General features: G+C 43.2%; 1 protein-coding gene across 2 annotated transcripts in view; it reads left to right on the top strand.

Annotated features, from left to right (window-relative positions):
• Window positions 1-18,559, top strand: part of PTPRB (protein tyrosine phosphatase receptor type B) — a 110,303-nt gene that overhangs the window by 72,650 nt on the left and 19,094 nt on the right. For both annotated transcript variants that reach the window (XM_059683630.1, XM_059683631.1), the window contains 9 exons: window positions 2,209-2,487; window positions 2,955-3,104; window positions 5,155-5,398; window positions 13,147-13,253; window positions 16,162-16,261; window positions 17,126-17,209; window positions 17,313-17,330; window positions 17,442-17,523; window positions 18,114-18,204. In XM_059683630.1, coding sequence (XP_059539613.1) covers window positions 2,209-2,487; window positions 2,955-3,104; window positions 5,155-5,398; window positions 13,147-13,253; window positions 16,162-16,261; window positions 17,126-17,209; window positions 17,313-17,330; window positions 17,442-17,523; window positions 18,114-18,204 — 1,155 coding nt within the window. The remainder of the gene's footprint in view (window positions 1-2,208; window positions 2,488-2,954; window positions 3,105-5,154; window positions 5,399-13,146; window positions 13,254-16,161; window positions 16,262-17,125; window positions 17,210-17,312; window positions 17,331-17,441; window positions 17,524-18,113; window positions 18,205-18,559) is intronic.

The raw sequence follows: 18,559 nt of genomic DNA, 5'->3' as shown, positions 1-18,559 counted from the left end.
GGTGCGCGGTGAAGAGCTCAGTAGAGGCCGGGTCCGATCACATCTGGAGTATTGTGTTCCGTCCCGGATGCTAGAGTTTAAGAGTGGCATCTACCAACTGGGGCATGCCCACGAGGAGAGCAACCAGCATGCAGAGGGATCTGGCGCTGAATTTTATGAGGAATGGCTGATGGAACTTGGAGGATTTCATTCGTTAGGGTTGGGTTTGGCTATGGGTAACAGAAACCCCAAAATAAGAGGATTAAGCAAAATAGAAGCTTATCATCATTCTCCTATAAATCACTCCAGTAGCCAGTTACTCACAAATAAGCTCCCGCCATGATGAATAACTGGTCATTCAGGGTCAACCACCTTCCCACGCCTCCCAGCCCCACCCTCAGCACCTGGGTGCATGGTTTCTCTGTCTAAAATGCCCTTCCCGATATCTGGGCGAATTGTCATCTTTGCCAGAGGCCTTTGCTATCTCCTGTCCACCACTAGCGCCAGCAGCAAAAAGGTGTCTGTCACCACACAGCATCTTCTTTTTCCATTTCTTCTGGGCCAATCTCCTTTCAACCTTGTATTATGGCTATTTTGGAGTCCTCTCCCTTCCTAGAGGTTAAGGCTAATGTCGTATTCATCTCTCTATTGTTCATAGACCCTAGAAGAGCGCCTTGCACATAGTAGGCACTCATTTCTTAGTGAATGGGAGCAGGACCTGAGTCTTGGAAGGCAGGTGGTACTTACAGGTGAAAAGGAGGAGAGAGAAGGAACTGAGGGAAGAGGTGGAAGCCAGTTTCCATATTATCCTTTGTGCGAATTATCAGAATTATGGGTTAGGCAGGATGTCTTTAGGTCTCAGCTCTGATTTGGTTTGAAAGGAGTTCCAAAGTTTAACAAGCAGTTAATGTTTGAAAAGACACAGTTATTGCTTGTCTCAAATGCCAGTTCTTTTGTGAGCCTTTTGATGGGTTGATGCCATTGATTATTGCCATCTGGGGATTGTTACTATATTGTGTGCTGTGGTCAATAGGACAATGGGACAGGCTTTTAAATTTAATCTTTATGAAGGTTTTAACTCCTGGAATGAAATAAGGTGGTCTAGACCTAGGTTTCAAGTTCTATTCCAGAGCCTGAAGGCTCCTTGGAAATGTCTGGGGGATGCAAGGGAGGTCGTAGAGAGAGCACCCCAGTGTAGCACCCCTGAGCCCAATGCACACTTCAAACACAGACCAGAACTCCTCTGATTCTACAGACCAGAGAACTGAGAACTATTCTTTTTTAAATGGCTCCACTGCTAAAATTACAATTTGAAAATTACTTATCTAAATCATACAATTTCACTTTATAGATATATAAATAATTAGAAATGGTAGGCATGCAACTGATTGGGGCAGCCTACAGAGTTTCTTATTAACCTCTACAGTCACTTAAGTGCTTTTCTTCCCGACTGAATCTTTTACTCATTGTTTTGTCATTCACAATAAGTAAGACCAGCTTCTCTTCACTGAGTCCCTACTGGGTCAGGCACTCTGTTAGGCAGAAGAAACCGAATGACCATAGCATAGGAGCCTGGGACAGAATGGCCTCCATGCAGAACACAAGCAGTTTCGGTTCCATGGCATGTGAGCAGGGAAGGGCAGGCAGAATATGGAAGAGGGGACAGAAGCCAGAGCCCAGAGGGTAACAGGCCAGCAATGCCATTTCTTAATTTCCTCATTTATTGAGCAATTTCTATACCAGCCACTATTCTAGGAGGCTGTGCACGTTTCAACTCATTGAATCATCACAGTAATCATGTTATCTTAACTTCCCCACTTTACAGAGGGGCTCAGATGTGTTAAGTAACTTGCCCAAGAACACACAGCTGGTCAATAGAATCTGAATTCAGGCAGGCTGATCTGCACTTCTGACCTCTCCTTTACTCTGCCTGACCCTCTATCTGACTTCTGCCACTTGATTTCACTGCCTATGTGCACATTTGTGTTTCTAGTCACATTGGCATCTGGTGATTTTTTTAAAGGAATAGCACTTTAAATTTTAATGTTTCTCAAAATAGGGTGTGGCAGGCAGACATTCCCTTGGAGGTCTATGAGAATATTTTTTTCCTTGAAAAACAATCCAAATTAAGTTGGAGAATTATTTGTTTAGATCTCTGAGCTAGTTGGACCCCTAAAAAAATGTGTCTCACAGAGTTATGAAAAGTGTCCCTTCCTCTCTCTCCTTTAGAGCCAGACAAAATCCAAAACCTGCATTGCCGGCCTCAGAACTCCACGGCCATTGCCTGCTCTTGGATCCCTCCTGATTCTGACTTTGACGGGTATAGCATTGAATGCCGGAAAATGGACACTCAAGAAGTTGAGTTTTCCAGAAAGCTGGAGAAGGAAAAATCTCTGCTCAGTATTATGATGCTCGTGCCCCATAAGAGGTACCTGGTGTCCATCAAGGTGCAGTCAGCTGGCGTGACCAGTGAGGTGGTGGAAGACAGCACCATCACAATGATAGACCGTGAGTGTCCCCAGAGGTGTGCGTAGTCCGCTGTCCTGTTCGTCATTGCTGTCCACTTGCATACAGTTCACTTCCACATTAGCGTGTCTTGTCACTTAGAGGACCGAAAAGGCCGGGGAAATGGAAGCATTTCTCTGTGTAAGGTACCCTGCAGCAAACAAGCTAAAAGATCTTAAGGTCCCTAAATGAGTTAGCATTTAGCGATACAGTTAGAGCGCTCATGGAGCTGCCTCTTTCATTATGTTTAATGTGCCTCTGGCACATCACTTCAGGCCTGCTCCCATTGGGAGAGGAGGGCTTTTCTTGATTACATACAGGCACACAAGTGCATGCGCACATACAGAGAGAGAGAGAGGGAGAGAGAGAGAGAGAGAGAGAGAGAGAGAGAGAGAGAATGTATCAACACCTCACATATTGTTTCTATGTAGAAGCAGAGTTGTGACCCTTCTTGCTTCTTCCTTCCTCAGGCCCTCCTCCCCCACCTCCGCATATCCGTGTGAATAAAAAGGACGTCCTCATTAGCAAATCTTCCATCAACTTTACTTTCAACTGCAGCTGGTTCAGCGACACCAATGGAGCTGTGAAGTACTTCACCGTGGTAGTGAGAGAGGCTGATGGTAAGCGAATTCCCTCAACTCCAAGATGCAGCATTGCTTTCTCAAAAGCCACTATGGGGATGCAGGGAGATGTAACAAAAAAAACTGTTCAAAGGCTCTTTCAACAATAAAGAGCTGGGTGTAATGATTCAATGGGTGAATGATAATAATAGCAACCACAACTGTAATTACTGTAACCATCAGTTACTGAGCCCATACTATGTGTCAGGCACTGTTGGAAGTGCATTGCATGTGCAGACTCATTCAATCTTCACTACTCATTCAGTCCTGTTCACTGCTCTTTTGGTCTGCCATTAAGCAGCAATATGCTATAACTGCCTTCCCCCGTCTCTGTCTCAAATACCCCCACCAATCACATGTCCCAAACCACCCACCAATTCACAAAAATACTCAAAAGCTTGAGGGAGGAAAAAGATGATCATAAAAAGCATTCCTCCTTTCTCTACTGCATTTTCTTCAATGTATGTTTTATTCTCTAGTTCTTTCATCCTCAAATTATTCTGTGTCTACTTAATTCCTGTGGACTAGGCAAGTACTAGGTAATAGTTGAAACAACATTCCATACAACCACCGAGTATGATCTTCAGAAATTACTATATACATCAGCATTTGTCAAAGTACAGGAGCATTGTACATTGGTGTCTACATGCCTGTAAGTGTATTTGCCATTGAGGTCTTGTGTGTTATTTCTCCAAAACAGATGTTTGTGTCTGGAACGGCATTGATATATTTTGCATGCTTTATGTCTTTCAAAATTCTTTAAGGTCTGCACATGAGTTTCTTAAGCATCTTTGACGATTGTAACCCATTTGTGGGCAATGGGAAACTTTAAAGCTGACAAATGTTCGAGCTAAATCGTATTTTAGATAGCTAACCGTCCATGCGCTTTTACATCTTATTTAATTGTATTAAATCTGGGTATGCATAATTAATTAAATAATTTCAAGGGTCAGCGGTGCATCCCAGGTTTCTTTACACCTCATAACTGGAGATAAATTGAACTGTGCAGCGACTTTAGATTTAAGTGGGCTGCAGTGAGGGTGATGTTTTACTCTGTGACTATAAGGCAGTGAAGAAGTTAGACCCCAGAGAGCAGCCTTGTGTTCTTCGGCAGGTGGGTTTCAGGTATTGATGCCCATGGAGGGCGGTGGTGCTCCCCTGGTGATCTAAGATAACAATCCTGCTCGTATAAGTGGCATTTATCGCGCATGCACGCATCCTAACGGCCACTTTCCTTTTCAACTACTGCCAACAAGATAATATTTCCAAGATCCACTCATTTTGAGCAAATTTTATGAAACAAGAGTCCAGGATGCCATGAACCCCTACCATGCCACTTCTTGAAATTCATTGTAAATAGTATGCGATCTCCATAATATTTATCTTCCTAATTATGCTTTCCTCCAGCTAACATCAAAACTGGTTTGCAGAGCCAAAACACACAGCAGGCTGGGTGGACAGGGGAAGAGTTCTGGGAAGTGATCGGCATGAGGGGCCAAATTTGAGCCAGGATTAAACTGCACTCAAGATAACAGTCCTGTACCCTGAGCAGTTATCAGCAGGGCGTGGCGCCTGGAACGTGCTGGTGGGGCGACTGCTCTGGCCTTGGATTTGATTTCTCTTATCTTTTTCCTATTTCCCAGGTCAGAGGGATTTCCTTATTAGCTTAGCTACAATGATTATTGGCAAGCTTATTGAGTGGGCTGACTCTCACAATGGGGAGTGTTTAACTTTCTGGAGTTGTGGGCATGTTATCATTTGGTTTAATGAGATATCCTCTCACCCACACATTTTATTTGCAAGAAAAATGATGGCATATATATGTATGTATGTGTGTGTGTATATATATATATATCTTTGTTTATACACTATCATTCATTTTGGAAAAAAATGAATTAAAATTGTTTTCATTGGGAGAATTTCACAGCATCCTTCGAGATCACAGATGCTGGGAATGACCAGAGAGGGTGAGGAGTCAGCCTTAGAATCCTCAGTAGAAACCACTGAGGCCACAAGAAAGTCAGTCTTCACTGTGGGTTTTGTCCTCCAGGCAGTGATGAGCTGAAGCCGGAACAGCAGCACCCTCTGCCCTCCTACCTGGAGTACAGGCACAACGCCTCCATTCGCGTGTATCAGACCAATTATTTTGCCAGCAAATGTGCCGAAAGTCCTGACAGCAACTCCAAGAGTTTTAACATTAAGCTTGGAGCAGAGATGGAGAGCCTGGGTGGAAAATGTGATCCCAATCAGCTAAAATTCTGTGACGGACCGCTGAAGCCGCGCACTGCCTACAGGTTAGATGTATTGCCGTCCTCTTGCTGGGAGGGATATGCTACATTGCTAGGCGCTCGGCTGTCTGGGCCGCTGATGCACACAAGCTCCTGCAGATTAATCACCTACGTTACAAGAGTGCTCTATGTTTTACTGGGTAATTTATAAAAGTTGTGTTCCTGCCTCCATTCCCAGGGAATGTGTAAAAAGGACCTTGAGCATTGCGCAAAAGCTCTCACTCATTATGTGAAGAATCGAAGGTTCTTAACAGATTGTTCTTTCTCCTAAAACTTCCTTAGTACAAGCCAAATCAATTCCCAGGTTAAGGATTGTGACAATGTCCAACTAGAAAGATGGAGTGTAGGGAGACACAAGGAGTATGAGCTTTTAGCTTCCACTTTTAATGAGGACTCAGATTACACCGATTCATTTACCCTCTAAGGCATAAAAAGATGAAAGTGCTCTCTGGTCCAGACAGAACTCTTAAAGGTGGAGGCCCCTGAATGATTGGGAATATCCCCTCCTCGCCCTAAGAAGGCAGATTAAAGGGGAGGCTGCTTGGCCCCAGGAAGCAATACTGCCGCCAGCAGCCCCTCCCAGCTGCAGGAACTGGCAGAAGTGCACAGCATCCCAAACGAGGGCCCTCAAGAGAAAGAGAACCTATAGATACAGGCATCCAAGATTGGCACGTCTGCAAGGGATGTACCTTCTCTGTTGTGTGTTCCCAGAGCTGATACTAACCAATAGGCCGCCAATCAGGTTCTCCGTGGGCAGTGTCTATTCTTGTTGGTCAGTGCCCTGGTATGTGGACTCATATTTTGAGTATCGCCCCTGAGTCAGCTTCAAAAGGAGACAGTGACCTGACATCACAACTGAGAGCACTCTTTTTTTTTTTTTAAATCCTCACCTGAGGATATTTTTTCCATTGATTTTCAGAAAGAGTGGAAGGGAGGGAGGGGGAGAGAGAGAGAGAGAAACATCGATATGTGAGAGACACATAGACTGGTTGCCTCCCACACTCGCCCTGACTGGGGGGATGGGGAGCGAACCCACACCTCAAGGATGTGCCCTTGACCAGGAATCGAACCTGAGACCCTCTGGTGTGCAGGCCGATGCTCCAACCACTGAGCAACATCAGCCAGGGCCTGAGAGCCCACTTAGCTCCTTCCCCGCATCAACTAAGGAAGGCCAGTGGTTTTCTTCCTAAAACAGAGCGCTCACTTTGGGCAGGAACTCTGTGGAGTTACCTCTGCCCAGGACTCACCACAAAGATGATATTGCCACCCTAGCCAAGATTTGCACCTCCAAAGCAAACTTACTAGTGATGTTTACTTCAGGAAGAGACTATTATAAGTTTATCTGAAGGAAGTGAGATCTCGGACAGAGCAAAGGAGAAATACGAGAGAACGCTGGCTCCTTCAGGTCCTATAACAGTGATGGTGAACCTTTTGAGCTCGGCGTGTCAGCATTTGAAAAACCCTAACTTAACTCTGGTGCCGTGTCACACATAGAAATTTTTTGATATTTGCAACCATAGTAAAACAAAGACTTATATTTTTGATATTTATTTTATATATTTAAATGCCATTTAACAAAGAAAAATCAACCCAAAAAATGAGTTCGCGTGTCACCTCTGACACGCGTGTCATAGGTTCACCATCACTGTCCTGTAAGAATCAAGAGTGTCTGAGCTCCTTAGACACTTGGGCTCAAGGACACAGCAAAAGTCTCCCAGGCGCCATTTTCTCTTTGTGAGGAGGAAAGGTGAGGCTGTTTTTGTTTGTTTGCTTGTTTGCTTTTTGAGAGAGGAGAGAAAATGACTCATCACAACATTTCAGAGAGAGAACAAGAAGCTATAAACAGTTTGCATCTAGACCAGAGCCTGCCAGGCTCCCAGCACATTCCTTCCTGCCCATAGCAGCTGCCACAGGGCTGCCATTTTTTGGTCATTAGCCTTATAAGCAGTGTTTCAGTTCTTTCACCCTCATGTTTTCATCACAGAACATTGCAGAGTTGTCCTGGGGAACAGATCGAACCTAGTCACGTGCCTTCTAGATTAAGGTCTTCCAGTGATCCCCGTTCACCCCACAGCCTTCCAGAGCAGGGCACACAAAGTCCTCGCCTTCTCTCCTCCCACCTTCCTGGTCAACGTTGTCTCCCACCATTTTCCCAAGTATCTCCTGCCCTTTTCTACTCCTCACTCCTCAGAGTTCTCTTGAACATGGCATGGCTCTCTTTGACCTGAGGCTTTGCACATTCTTTTCGCTCTATCTAGGATGCTGCCAGTCCCTTCTTTGGCGGCTGAATTCCTTCAAACAGTTCAAAAGCCAGCTCAACCTTCAGCCAGCCCCACGCCCGCCTTGTCAATGCACTGCTGGGCAGTTGTACCCTCAGCTCCATTTCCACAGCACCCAGTCCTGACATTCTTCTAATCAATCTTCTGGTTACCAGTGACTTCCAACCCTTTGTTTAATCACCTACCCTCTTTACTACATTGAGAGAGCTCACAGTCTAATGGAGGAGACAGATGTGATGTTGGTGATGAAACAATATGACAAGTACCAGGCACAAAAAAAGCATTTATTAAATGTTTGGGAGTCAAGATATACTCCTAAAAAGTTACACCTTCTTAATCTAGTGCAATCAACTCATGCTGTAGATATTTGTTTGCTAGGACATACCTCTCCTCTATTTCTCCAATGTGCACTTGGTTCAGTCCTGTGGAAAGCATGCCACAGTAGTGCTTGATGAGAGGAGGCCTGGCCTTTTAGAATGCATGGGAGAACCATATGCTAAGTGGCCTCCTGCGAGGGGCGGCTGAGCCCTAGCCCCCGGGAGTCAGCGTTCTGCCTTCTCAAGATGATAGTCACCACGGTGACCTTCAATGCTGTCAGGCACCTTTTTCCCAAAAAGAATAGGTGGACAGGAAGAGACATGGAAAAAGAAACATTATGATTGAAAAGAAATTAGAAAACACTCGGTTTAGCTGACACACAAGCTTATTATGTCAGTACATGTAATGTGTTCCCATTCTTTTGGGTTCCTATTATTCGGTTGTATAATTAGCACGGTTCCATGTGGGAAGAGAAAGGGCAGAGCATGATGAGTGAGAGGTAGTTTGGAGGTTAGGAAAGTGCTGATCTGGTTTTGTTTCTATTCTAAATAGAATAGCAATGTGACCATAATCGGGTAGTCAGCTTCTCTTGACCTCATTTTTCTCAAATGAAGGAAACTAAACCACATGATCTCTAACTTTGTGCTGTGGAATTTTCTGATTCTGGACACAGTTAAACTTGAAATAATTACTACCAGATATCTATTCATTAAAATAATCTTACTCTATTATTAAATTGATCCTGCTGATCATATATTCACTACAGGGTGCCTCCTCTCTGGAAGTCCCTGGGCTGGGTGTGGTAGGAAAAATATGGAAATAGGGACAGAGGATTAAGGTGGAGGGAACAGAGTGAGTCAAAGTGCAGAAGCAAAAACACAGATTGTTTAGAGAAGAGCAAGTAGTCCAGGTTCATGCAGGGCTGGGGGCATGAGTTAGAAGGAGGGGACAGAGGGTCAGAACAATGTTTCCTGGCCTGTTACTACTTCAGCATTATTACAGGATGTGCCCAGATACTTTGGGGTTCAACAAATCTAGCCTTTTTAAAAAGGAAAAAATGAATCCTCCATTCATTTTCATAGGGTTTAAATTAACACTAGAAAAGGTTTTTCTATAGCAACCAAGCCTTATACTTTATTTATTGACTAGAGGCCTGGTGCACGAAATTTGTGCACTGGAGTGGGGATGTCCCTTAGCCCGGCCTGTGCCCTCTCACAGTCCGGGAGCCCTCAGGGGATGTCCAACTGACATGGAGGCGCTTCCCCTGTGGTAGTGCACTGACCACTAGGGGGCAGCTCCTGCGTTGAGCAGGACTGGGCCAAAACCAGCTCTCAGACATCCCCCAAGGGGTCCCGGATTGCGAGAGGGCACAGGCCAGGCCAAGGGACCCCACCGGTGCACAATGGGGGATGGGGAGGGACGCGGGAGCTTGGCCAGCTGGGGAGGGACCATGGGAGGGCTCTAGGGCATATCCAGCCCATCTAGCTCAATCCCAATCGGCCAGACCCCAGCAGCAAGCTAACCTACTGGTTGGAGCATCTGCCCATGGTGGTCAGTGCACATCATAGTGAGCAGTTGAGCAGCCTTAGAATATCATTAGCATATTACGCTTTGATTGGTTGAATGGGTGACTGGATGACCAGAAACTTAGCATATTAGGTTTTTATTATATAGGATTTATTTTAAATTTAAATTTTTTGTTTAAAGTATTACATAAGTCTTTTTCCCCCCATTGACCTCTCCCCAGCTGCCCCCATCCCCCAGCACATGCCTCACCACCCACCCACCCCCCATGTCTGTGTCCATGGGTTACGCTCATATGCATGCATACAAGTCCTTTGGTTGATCTCTTACCCCCTCACCCCCTGCCTTCCCTCATAGGTTTGATAGTCTGTTTGATGCTTCTATGACTCTGGTTCTATTTTTGTTTATCAGTTTATGTTGTTCATTATATTCCACAAATGAGTGAGATCATGTGATATTTATCTTTCTCTGACTTGCTTATCTTGCTTAGCATAATGCTCTCCAGTTCCATCCATGCTGTTACAAATGGTAAGAATTCTTTCTTTTTTACAGCAGCATAGTATTCCATTGTGTAGATGTACCACAGTTTTCTAATCCACTCATCTGCTGATGGGCACTTAGGCTGTTTCCAAATCTTAGCTATGGTAAATTGTGCTGCTATGAATATAGGGGTGAAAATATCCTTTCTGATTGATGTTTCTGTTTTCTTAAGCCTGATACTTTATCAGTAAACCTATAGTCTGAGAATCTCAAGATAGAAAGAACTCAAGAGCTGGACCAGGCCAATCTTTAACTTAGTGCAGCAGACCTGTCCCGTAGCTTTCCTGGGAGCTGGTTTTCCTCCAGCCTCTGCTGAGAGCCCTTCAATAATGTAAAGCCCTTCACTACCTACATGGCTCCTACTCTAGATGCTAGAACGTGACTTCATGACTACAGCTCTGTGACTCCAGCCTACCGAGCTCAGTCCTGTCTTTAAGGAGGAAAATAAGGATGTCTGTTTCCTCTTCTACTTGCAGTCTTCCTTAAATATGAAGTCAGCTATCATGTTCCTCTAAGCCTTCTCTGTATCATCCTGGTCAATCACCCCAATGATTTCTATGCTTCCTAAATTATGACCCCCAAAACTGAGTATGACTGGACCTGACTCACCCAGAGAACATGAAATTTAGGTCCTGGGATAGGTACAGTAGGCCTTTCATCCAGGCTGGGGTTCTAATTCAGTGTTTTAGGAGCTGCACCTTACTTGCTTATTGAATTTAGGGCCAGCTGATCTCCAGGCACCATCCCACATGGGCACATGGACAGCTACCTCAGCAGCTCTCCAGCCCAGGTGACTGGAATAACTCCAAATGCCAGATGGAGAGATCTAAATGAGTTCACTGTCATTCTAACCCCAATATTGCCAAGCAAAGCTCATCCTCTTTCCCTAGTCTAGCTCCCATTTCTATCAGTGAGGCTGTTTTTCTTCCCAATGACCTGAGCTAAAATCTTAGAACAGTTTTTTTTTTTAATAATCCTAACCTGAGGATATTTTTCCATTGATTTTTCAGAGAGAGTGGGAGGGAGAGAGGAGGGGGAGAGAGAGAAAGAAACATGGATGTGAGAGAGACACATCAACTGGTTGTCTTCTGCACACACCCTCCCTGGGGCCAGGGATCTAACCTGCAACCCAGGTATGTACCCTTAATCAGGAATCAAACTGGTGACCCTTTGGTGTACGGACCAACACTCTAACCACTTAGCAACACCGGCTAGGCCTAGAATCATCTTGATTTCCCCCTTCTCCTCTTCAGACTAAGTCTTGTCTGGCACCTCCTCTCAGTGCCTTTCAGTCTTCTTTCTGTTCTCATTGCCACTGCCCAAGACCAAGGCCCCATGTCCTTGGCCTGGACTATCACACTAGTCTCTATATGGGCCACTCTTCTCCCAGGTGGTCCTTTGCTGGCTCTTCCACTTGATTTCATACTGTTCCCCCATTTGGAATCCTGTGCTCCAGGCCACCCCATCTCCTTATGCCCAAACATAGTTTCCTCCAAATTGCAGTATTCCTCATTTGCATTTAATATGTGCTTTCTTCTTTTACTATTGGCCTTATTTCTTTACATTGTTTTTTTAGTTTTGAAGAGTAGTGAGCATGTATCTCTTTGTAACTTCAGCTATTAGATATAAAGAAGGCATTAAGTATATTTTATGACAATGACATTAAAATATTTTTAGATAGCCAAGGCCGGTTTGGCTGAGCGGATGGAGCGTCGGCCTGCGGACTGAGGGGTCCCGGGTTTGGTTCCGGTCAGGGGCATGTACCTGGGTTGCGGGCACTTCCCCAGTGGGGGATGTGCAGGAGGCAGCTGATCGGTGTTTCTCTCTCATCGATGTTTCTGACTCTCTGTCTCTCTCCCTTCCTCTCTGTAAAAAATCAATAAAATATATTTTAAAAAAAAATTAAAAAATATTTTTAGATAAAAGGCTCTTTAGAAAATAACTAGTGCCCAAAAGACGGGAAGATACATAATTTTATTTATAATGTAATGTTCAGTGTAAAATGTTATTTGTATATGTAGTTATTTTAGTAAAATATCAACAATTACAGGAATACTGATAATATTGACATTTGACTCATTGGACTGCTCTAACAGGCACCCAGAATTACTGCCCCTGCAAATGAACTCTGTACTTCCCGAACCCCTCAACATTCTCCACGGACTTCCTTGATGTTAGTAAATGGCACCTCCATTCCCCCAGTTGCTCCTCAGCCAGATCATATGGAGTCATCCTTGTCTCCACCCTTTCATACTGCACGTCCACCAGCAAATCGTTCAGCTCTTTCTTTGAAATATCCAACACTTCTCACTATAAATATGACTGCGTTTTGGTCCAAGCCAGCATCTCCCACCTGGACTTGAGCAATTCCCTGCTGACTAGTCTGTCCTCTTTTACTGCTGCTCCCAGGCTGCAGCAGCCAGAGTGATCCTGATAGCACCCTCTAGTGGCTTCCTAGGTCTCAGAACAAAAGCCAAAATCCTCACCAGACCTTCTGGGTCTTCCATAGTCCCATCTAACTCTCTGCCCTCATCTCCTATTTCTCCGTCATTCATATATTGTGCTCAGCCACGCTGGCCTCCTTGCACCCGGGCATGTTCCTGCCTCAGAGCCTTACACCTGTCTGAAATGCAGCCACGGTTCCCTCCTTTCCTTTCCTCAGGTTTCTGTGCACATATCCTTTTATCAGAGACATTCATTGACCATGATGAATAAAGCAGTCCCATTGCTCTCCATCTCCCTTACTCTGCTGCTGTCTTTTTAATGGCTCATGCCACTATTTGGCATATTATATTTGTATATGTATTATCTAATATCTTCCATGAAAATGTAACCTCTGGGATGGTAGGGACTTTTACTTTCTTCCTTGCAGTATCTCCAGCCCCTGGAACATAATGTCTGACACAGAATAGGGACTCCATAAATATTTGGTGGATGAATGAATGAACCCAAGTCTGTCTGATTCCATGATTCATATCCGGCCCTACATACATATTGACAGGCCCCCACCCTGTTTCTCCTTGAACACGTTCTTCAGTCAGCCCTACTGTGGTCAGCCACTAATTTGTACCTAAATAAATGTTTCTTTTTCAGAATCAGTATTCGGGCTTTTACACAGCTGTTTGATGAGGACCTAAAGGAATTCACAAAGCCACTCTATTCAGACACGTTTTTCTCTTTGCCGATCACCACCGAGTCAGGTAAGGCTAACCTTTCCATTCCCACATAGTCTCCCAGCCACCGTCACCCACAAGGACCTCTCGTGGGGAGGTCTACAACTGGTGGGGGGAACATTTATTTTCACTTGGAAGTTAATCTGTATGTGATTGTGGATTGATGCGGGTTCAAGGAATTCACAACTTCTGTAGGAGAACGGGTCCAAGGAGAATTAATCTATAAAAGGGAGAAGCACCAGATTTTTTTAAGAGGTACCAGATCTTTATTGAAGATAAATTTTTTAATAAATTTATTTAAATAAAGAGCTTGCACAGGTCAAAATATAAGTAGATACAAAAGGCTTTCGAGTGCATACGTGCATATACATAGAAATATATTTTAAAAACTAGAAGAAAAAATAGCAACGTATTAACAAGGAATATCTCAAAGTAGTGGGATTATAGGCAGCTTTTTTCCTTTTGCTTGTTATATATTGTTTTCACACTATAAAAAATGTTAACTTAAAAGGCTTTCCATAAATTTATGAAAGAGACTTCTCATGTATGCTAGAGGGAAAGCCTGAGTAATAGTGGCAGCTAGTACTTGCGAGGTTGCCTACTCTGTGGAGGTAGGTTTAAGCATTGTGCATAGAATGACTTAACCAAGCCTAACTTCAGCCTTCTGGGTGGATACTGTTATCACCCCCATTTTAAAGGTGAGGGCTGAGGCACCAAGAGTTAAAGGAACTCAGATTTCTGGGCTTATCAAGGACACTTTCACTGACCATGCTGAATAAAGCCTAATAGAGCCGGGGAAGATAGTAGAGCTGGTGTTCTGGCCCTTTCTGCCTGCATCCTTAACCTGTACACCGCACTGCCTTGGAATATTTCAGTAAGGCTGAGAATAGCATCATTGTTCAGCAGGTTTTTCCTCGTTACCATGATCTGCCCCAGTCTTTCCCTGAAGCCCATGTTCCATGGTCCTTGGTCTCAGGAAGTTCTTCTTTACAGCTAAAACAGTCTGTCATGCTGCAGGACAAAATGACTCAGCCTCACAAACACCCCCATCTCCTTATGCCAAGTATAGGCATAATCTCCCACTTTTCAAGCCAAAAAGAGATCAGAACACAATTAAGACATGTTTGCTTATAATTTGATGTTAAGTAAAGGTTTTGTAAACACAAGTCTTTCCTCTTTGAAATATTGTTACACAGTAAAAATTATGTGGACTTCAGTAAAGGAAGATAGTAAGTATATATTTTTTAAAAAGAATATTAACCACCTTAAACGAAAGATGATTGTGTTGATTTGATGAGTCTTGAAAAGCAACATTGAATAAAAAATTCAAGGGTACAAAATGAAACTTCAAAAATGGGCTAATTCCTAGACTTAAATGTAAGGGCTGAGACAATAAAATTTTTAAAAGAAAACAAACAAGTACATTTTTGTGACCTTGAGTTAGAAAATGGTTTTTTAGGTATGACACCAAAAGCACAAGCAATAAAAGAACAAATAGATAAATGGGACTTAATCAAAATTAAAATTTTGTACTTCAAAGGAGACCATGAAGAAAGTGAAACCACAGAATAGGAGAGACTATTTGCCAATCTTATATCTGATAAGGTGCTAGTATCTAGAATATGTAAAGAACTCTTAACTTACAACTCAATAATAAAAAGACAAATAACAAAAGATATGAATAGACATCTCTCCAAAAAAGATAACAAATGTCCAATACACACATGGAAAGATGCTCAACATCATAAGTCATTAGGGAAATGTAAATTAAAGCCACTGTAAGAAACCACTTCACACCCAGTAGAATGACTATAATCCAGAAACAGTAACGAGTGTTAGCAAGGATATGGAGAAATTGGAACCTCATGCATTGCTTGTGAGAATGAATAATGGTGTAGCTGCTTTGGAAAACAGTTTTCCAGTTACTCAAAATGTTAACCAAGCAATTCCACTCCTGAGTATATACCCAAGAGGAATGAAAACGTATGTCCACACAAAACCCTGTAAACACATGTTCATAGCAGCTTTATTCATAATAACCCAAATATTCATTAATGGATGATTGAATAACAAAATGTGAGATATCCATAGAATGAAATATTATTGAGCCATAAAAAAGGAATGAAATATTGATCAATGCTACAATATGACTGAGCCTTGAAAACATTATGCTAATGAAAGAAGCCAATTACAGAAAAATACATATTTATGATTCAGTTTATGTAAAATGTCCAGAATAGGTGAATCTATGAAGACAGAAAGATTAGTGGTTGCCAGGGCTAGGAAGAGGAGAGAATAGAGAATGACAGCTAAGAGCATGGGGTTTCTTGATTTGGGGGGGGGAGAGAGATGATGAAAATGTTACAGAATTGTATGTGGTGATATTTGCAGAACTCTGTGACTATACTGAAAATCATTGAATTATACAATTAAACTGGTGAATTGTATGATACATTAATTATATTTCAATAAAACTATTTAAAAAATGGGTTACTCTTACCTGCTCTTAAACTCCCCGTGGCAGTATTATACCAGAAAATAAAAATAAAATTTTGTTAAAATAACTCACAGCCATGAACTGGATTGGCTAAAGTCCCAGATGCTGTAACTTGTTTTATACAAATGAAATAACATTTTTATTTTGGTGGCAAACTGCTGGCATTTATTTTAAGGGCCCCAAGCTTTATATACAAGCACAAACAAGTCCAAAATCTCTTTAAAAGCTAAATAACATTAACTTCAAAAATATAATGACCCACCAGCGTTTCATCTTCTCGGCTGCGTACTCCCATGCTTCAGATAGGAACTGCCTCATGTGGGCATCGTTTGAATTCTTCTTTAATAATGTTCCTGGGGAGGTAGAGCTTCTAGCTCCCCGGCTTGTTAGCACTAATGTGCCCACCTGGGTGTGTTGTGTCCATCTGTGTTGCTGTAGAGCCTTTGTTTGGAGTTATTGAAGGCGTGAGCGCTGGTCTGTTCCTAATTGGCATGCTGGTGGCCGTTGTTGCCTTATTCATCTGCAGGCGGAGAACGGGGTGAGTACAAAGATCCCTTTAGTGATTGGGCCCGAACCTTAAACATGCAACTGGAAATGCCCTTTAGCCTGAACAGTAAGAAGGACAAATAATTTAATTTCTCTCGGTTAAATCACCTTTGCTTCTCAAGAAAAACAAAAGTCAAACCCTAAAACCGGGACTCACTTTTGTCTGCCTCTCTACACACCGTTGATGAAGTCTGCCCTCTCCAAATGACTAGGGGGCTGTGTGAAGCTTTATTTGAGTGTGAAACACCTTTTGCACAGGAAAAAAACAAAAAACGTTGTGTGTGGTTCCATCTCCTCATGAAGACAGAGATGTGTGCAAATTGTGTACCCAACCACTTTTCTGAAATATGCTGAAAAGTATGGCTGACATCACCCTTTTATGGCTCATATCTGCTGTGCTAATTTAAGGAGAGACCAAAAAGAACCAAAGCATGTGGTCCCAATGCCACACTCTCTCCTCTTGGGGAATTTCTTTTATTTGGCACACTGTGTTCTCTCTTGATGTCATGTCTTGCATCTAAGGTTTACTGGGGTTTTTTTAAGGAAAGTTTTATTGAGAGTGTGGGAAGTGATTGTGACCTGTAGCCAAAAACCAGAAGACAAATCTCCAGCTATTGCAGAGATCCGTTTCTGAGTGGGAAAAGTCTATTTCTTTATGTTCTTCCTCTCTTCCCCTCCTATCCCTTTCTTCCCCCTCCCCCCACAAAGAGACAGCGCTGGGTGTCAATCTACGTGAATACTGAAAAATCCATATATGCACAAGCATGCACAGCCTTACCATAAATGGAAAATGTGTTGAAGTCCTAATGTAATATGTCTCATAACTAGAATGTAAGTCCTCTCCCTTATGTTACAGCCATGGTCGAGAAAGGCCCTCTGCCCAGCTGAGCATCCGCCGGGATCGGCCATTGTCTGTCCACTTGAACCTGGGCCAGAAAGGGTGAGCACCACATCTTCCTTCACACCATTTGCTGAAAGATGAGTTGATTGTATTATGTGAGGTTTACTAATGAGGTCTTTCTTCTCTTGGCTTCCTTTCACAGTAACCGGAAAACTTCTTGGTAAGAGCGAAAACTCATTAATTACTATCGTATCTGCTTTTGAAATGGAGCTCTAACTGGTTATGGCATGTTTCCTTCAGTAATTTTCCTTCGGTTCTATTTTAATTCTAGCCCAATAAAAGTAAATCAGTTTGAAGGGCACTTCATGAAGCTGCAGGCCGACTCCAACTACCTTCTGTCCAAGGAGTACGAGGTACGACTCAGATGCAGTTATGCTTAGGCACCTAGTCCTGGGCAGAAGTTTCCCCCCAAGCTTTCCTGTGGAATCACAGGCTGATTGGACTCAGGAGTTAGGAGGACACGCAGGTCTCAGCTGAGTGCTCTTTTATGCCCGAACCTCTTCCCCGCACAACATACCACCTACTCTCATAGGCCATTTCATCTCCAGATGTGCGCAGCAAACCCTGAATCCGATGATAAGAAAGAATGAACAAATTGCAAATGCAAACCTAAGGCTCTCACTTACCCTGGCCATTTGCTTGACTGGGAAATAATGGGCTTTGGCGAAAAGTGCCCAGACTTTGGGTTCTGTTCCCAGCTTTGCCACCTATGTGACCTGGGGCAAGTTAGTTATCCTGTCAGAGCCTTCTCCGTAAAATGGAGATGAGAACGCCTCCTGTGGAACTGCTGTGGGGACCAGAGCTAATGCCTACAGAATAGCAGGCATTCCATGAACAGTAGCTAGTGTACGTATTCTCATATTGTAATCCACCTCAAGGATTGTATGATTTGTCTTCTTCTATTTCATATTCTCTACTTGCAAATTTATTTTTGACCTCATAGGACTTAAAAGACGTGGGTCGAAATCAACCATGTGATATTGCACTCTTGCCGGAGAACAGAGGGAAAAATCGATACAACAATATATTGCCCTGTGAGTTTTGTGTTGAAGTTTGTAATACTGTCTTCCTCTAGCTTTTCCTCCTTTTTTTCCAGGAATAAAATGGGCTAAAGAAATACGGTATGGGTGGATTTGGGAGATCTGAGGCTCTGAATGCCTTTAAAAAGGGATGACGTGGATGTTATTGCCCCTCCCTCCACATGGGTAACAACAAGCTTCAATTCTGGTCCCGAGAGGCCTCTTCTGCTGTTGACATTTCACCTTGGAGGCCTCCTAGTAGTAACAGGGCCAACAGCAAAGGCCAACTCAAGTTTATCTAACAAAGTCTCCAGTTAGCAACTGTTATTAAATAATTATTACATATTTTAATTATCCTTATCTTATTAGC

Source organism: Myotis daubentonii, chromosome 2 (assembly GCF_963259705.1).
Source record: "Myotis daubentonii chromosome 2, mMyoDau2.1, whole genome shotgun sequence".
Taxonomy (NCBI): domain Eukaryota; kingdom Metazoa; phylum Chordata; class Mammalia; order Chiroptera; family Vespertilionidae; genus Myotis; species Myotis daubentonii.
The sequence above is the reverse complement of the archived record's forward strand: the minus strand, read 5'-3'. Positions and strand labels throughout refer to the sequence as shown.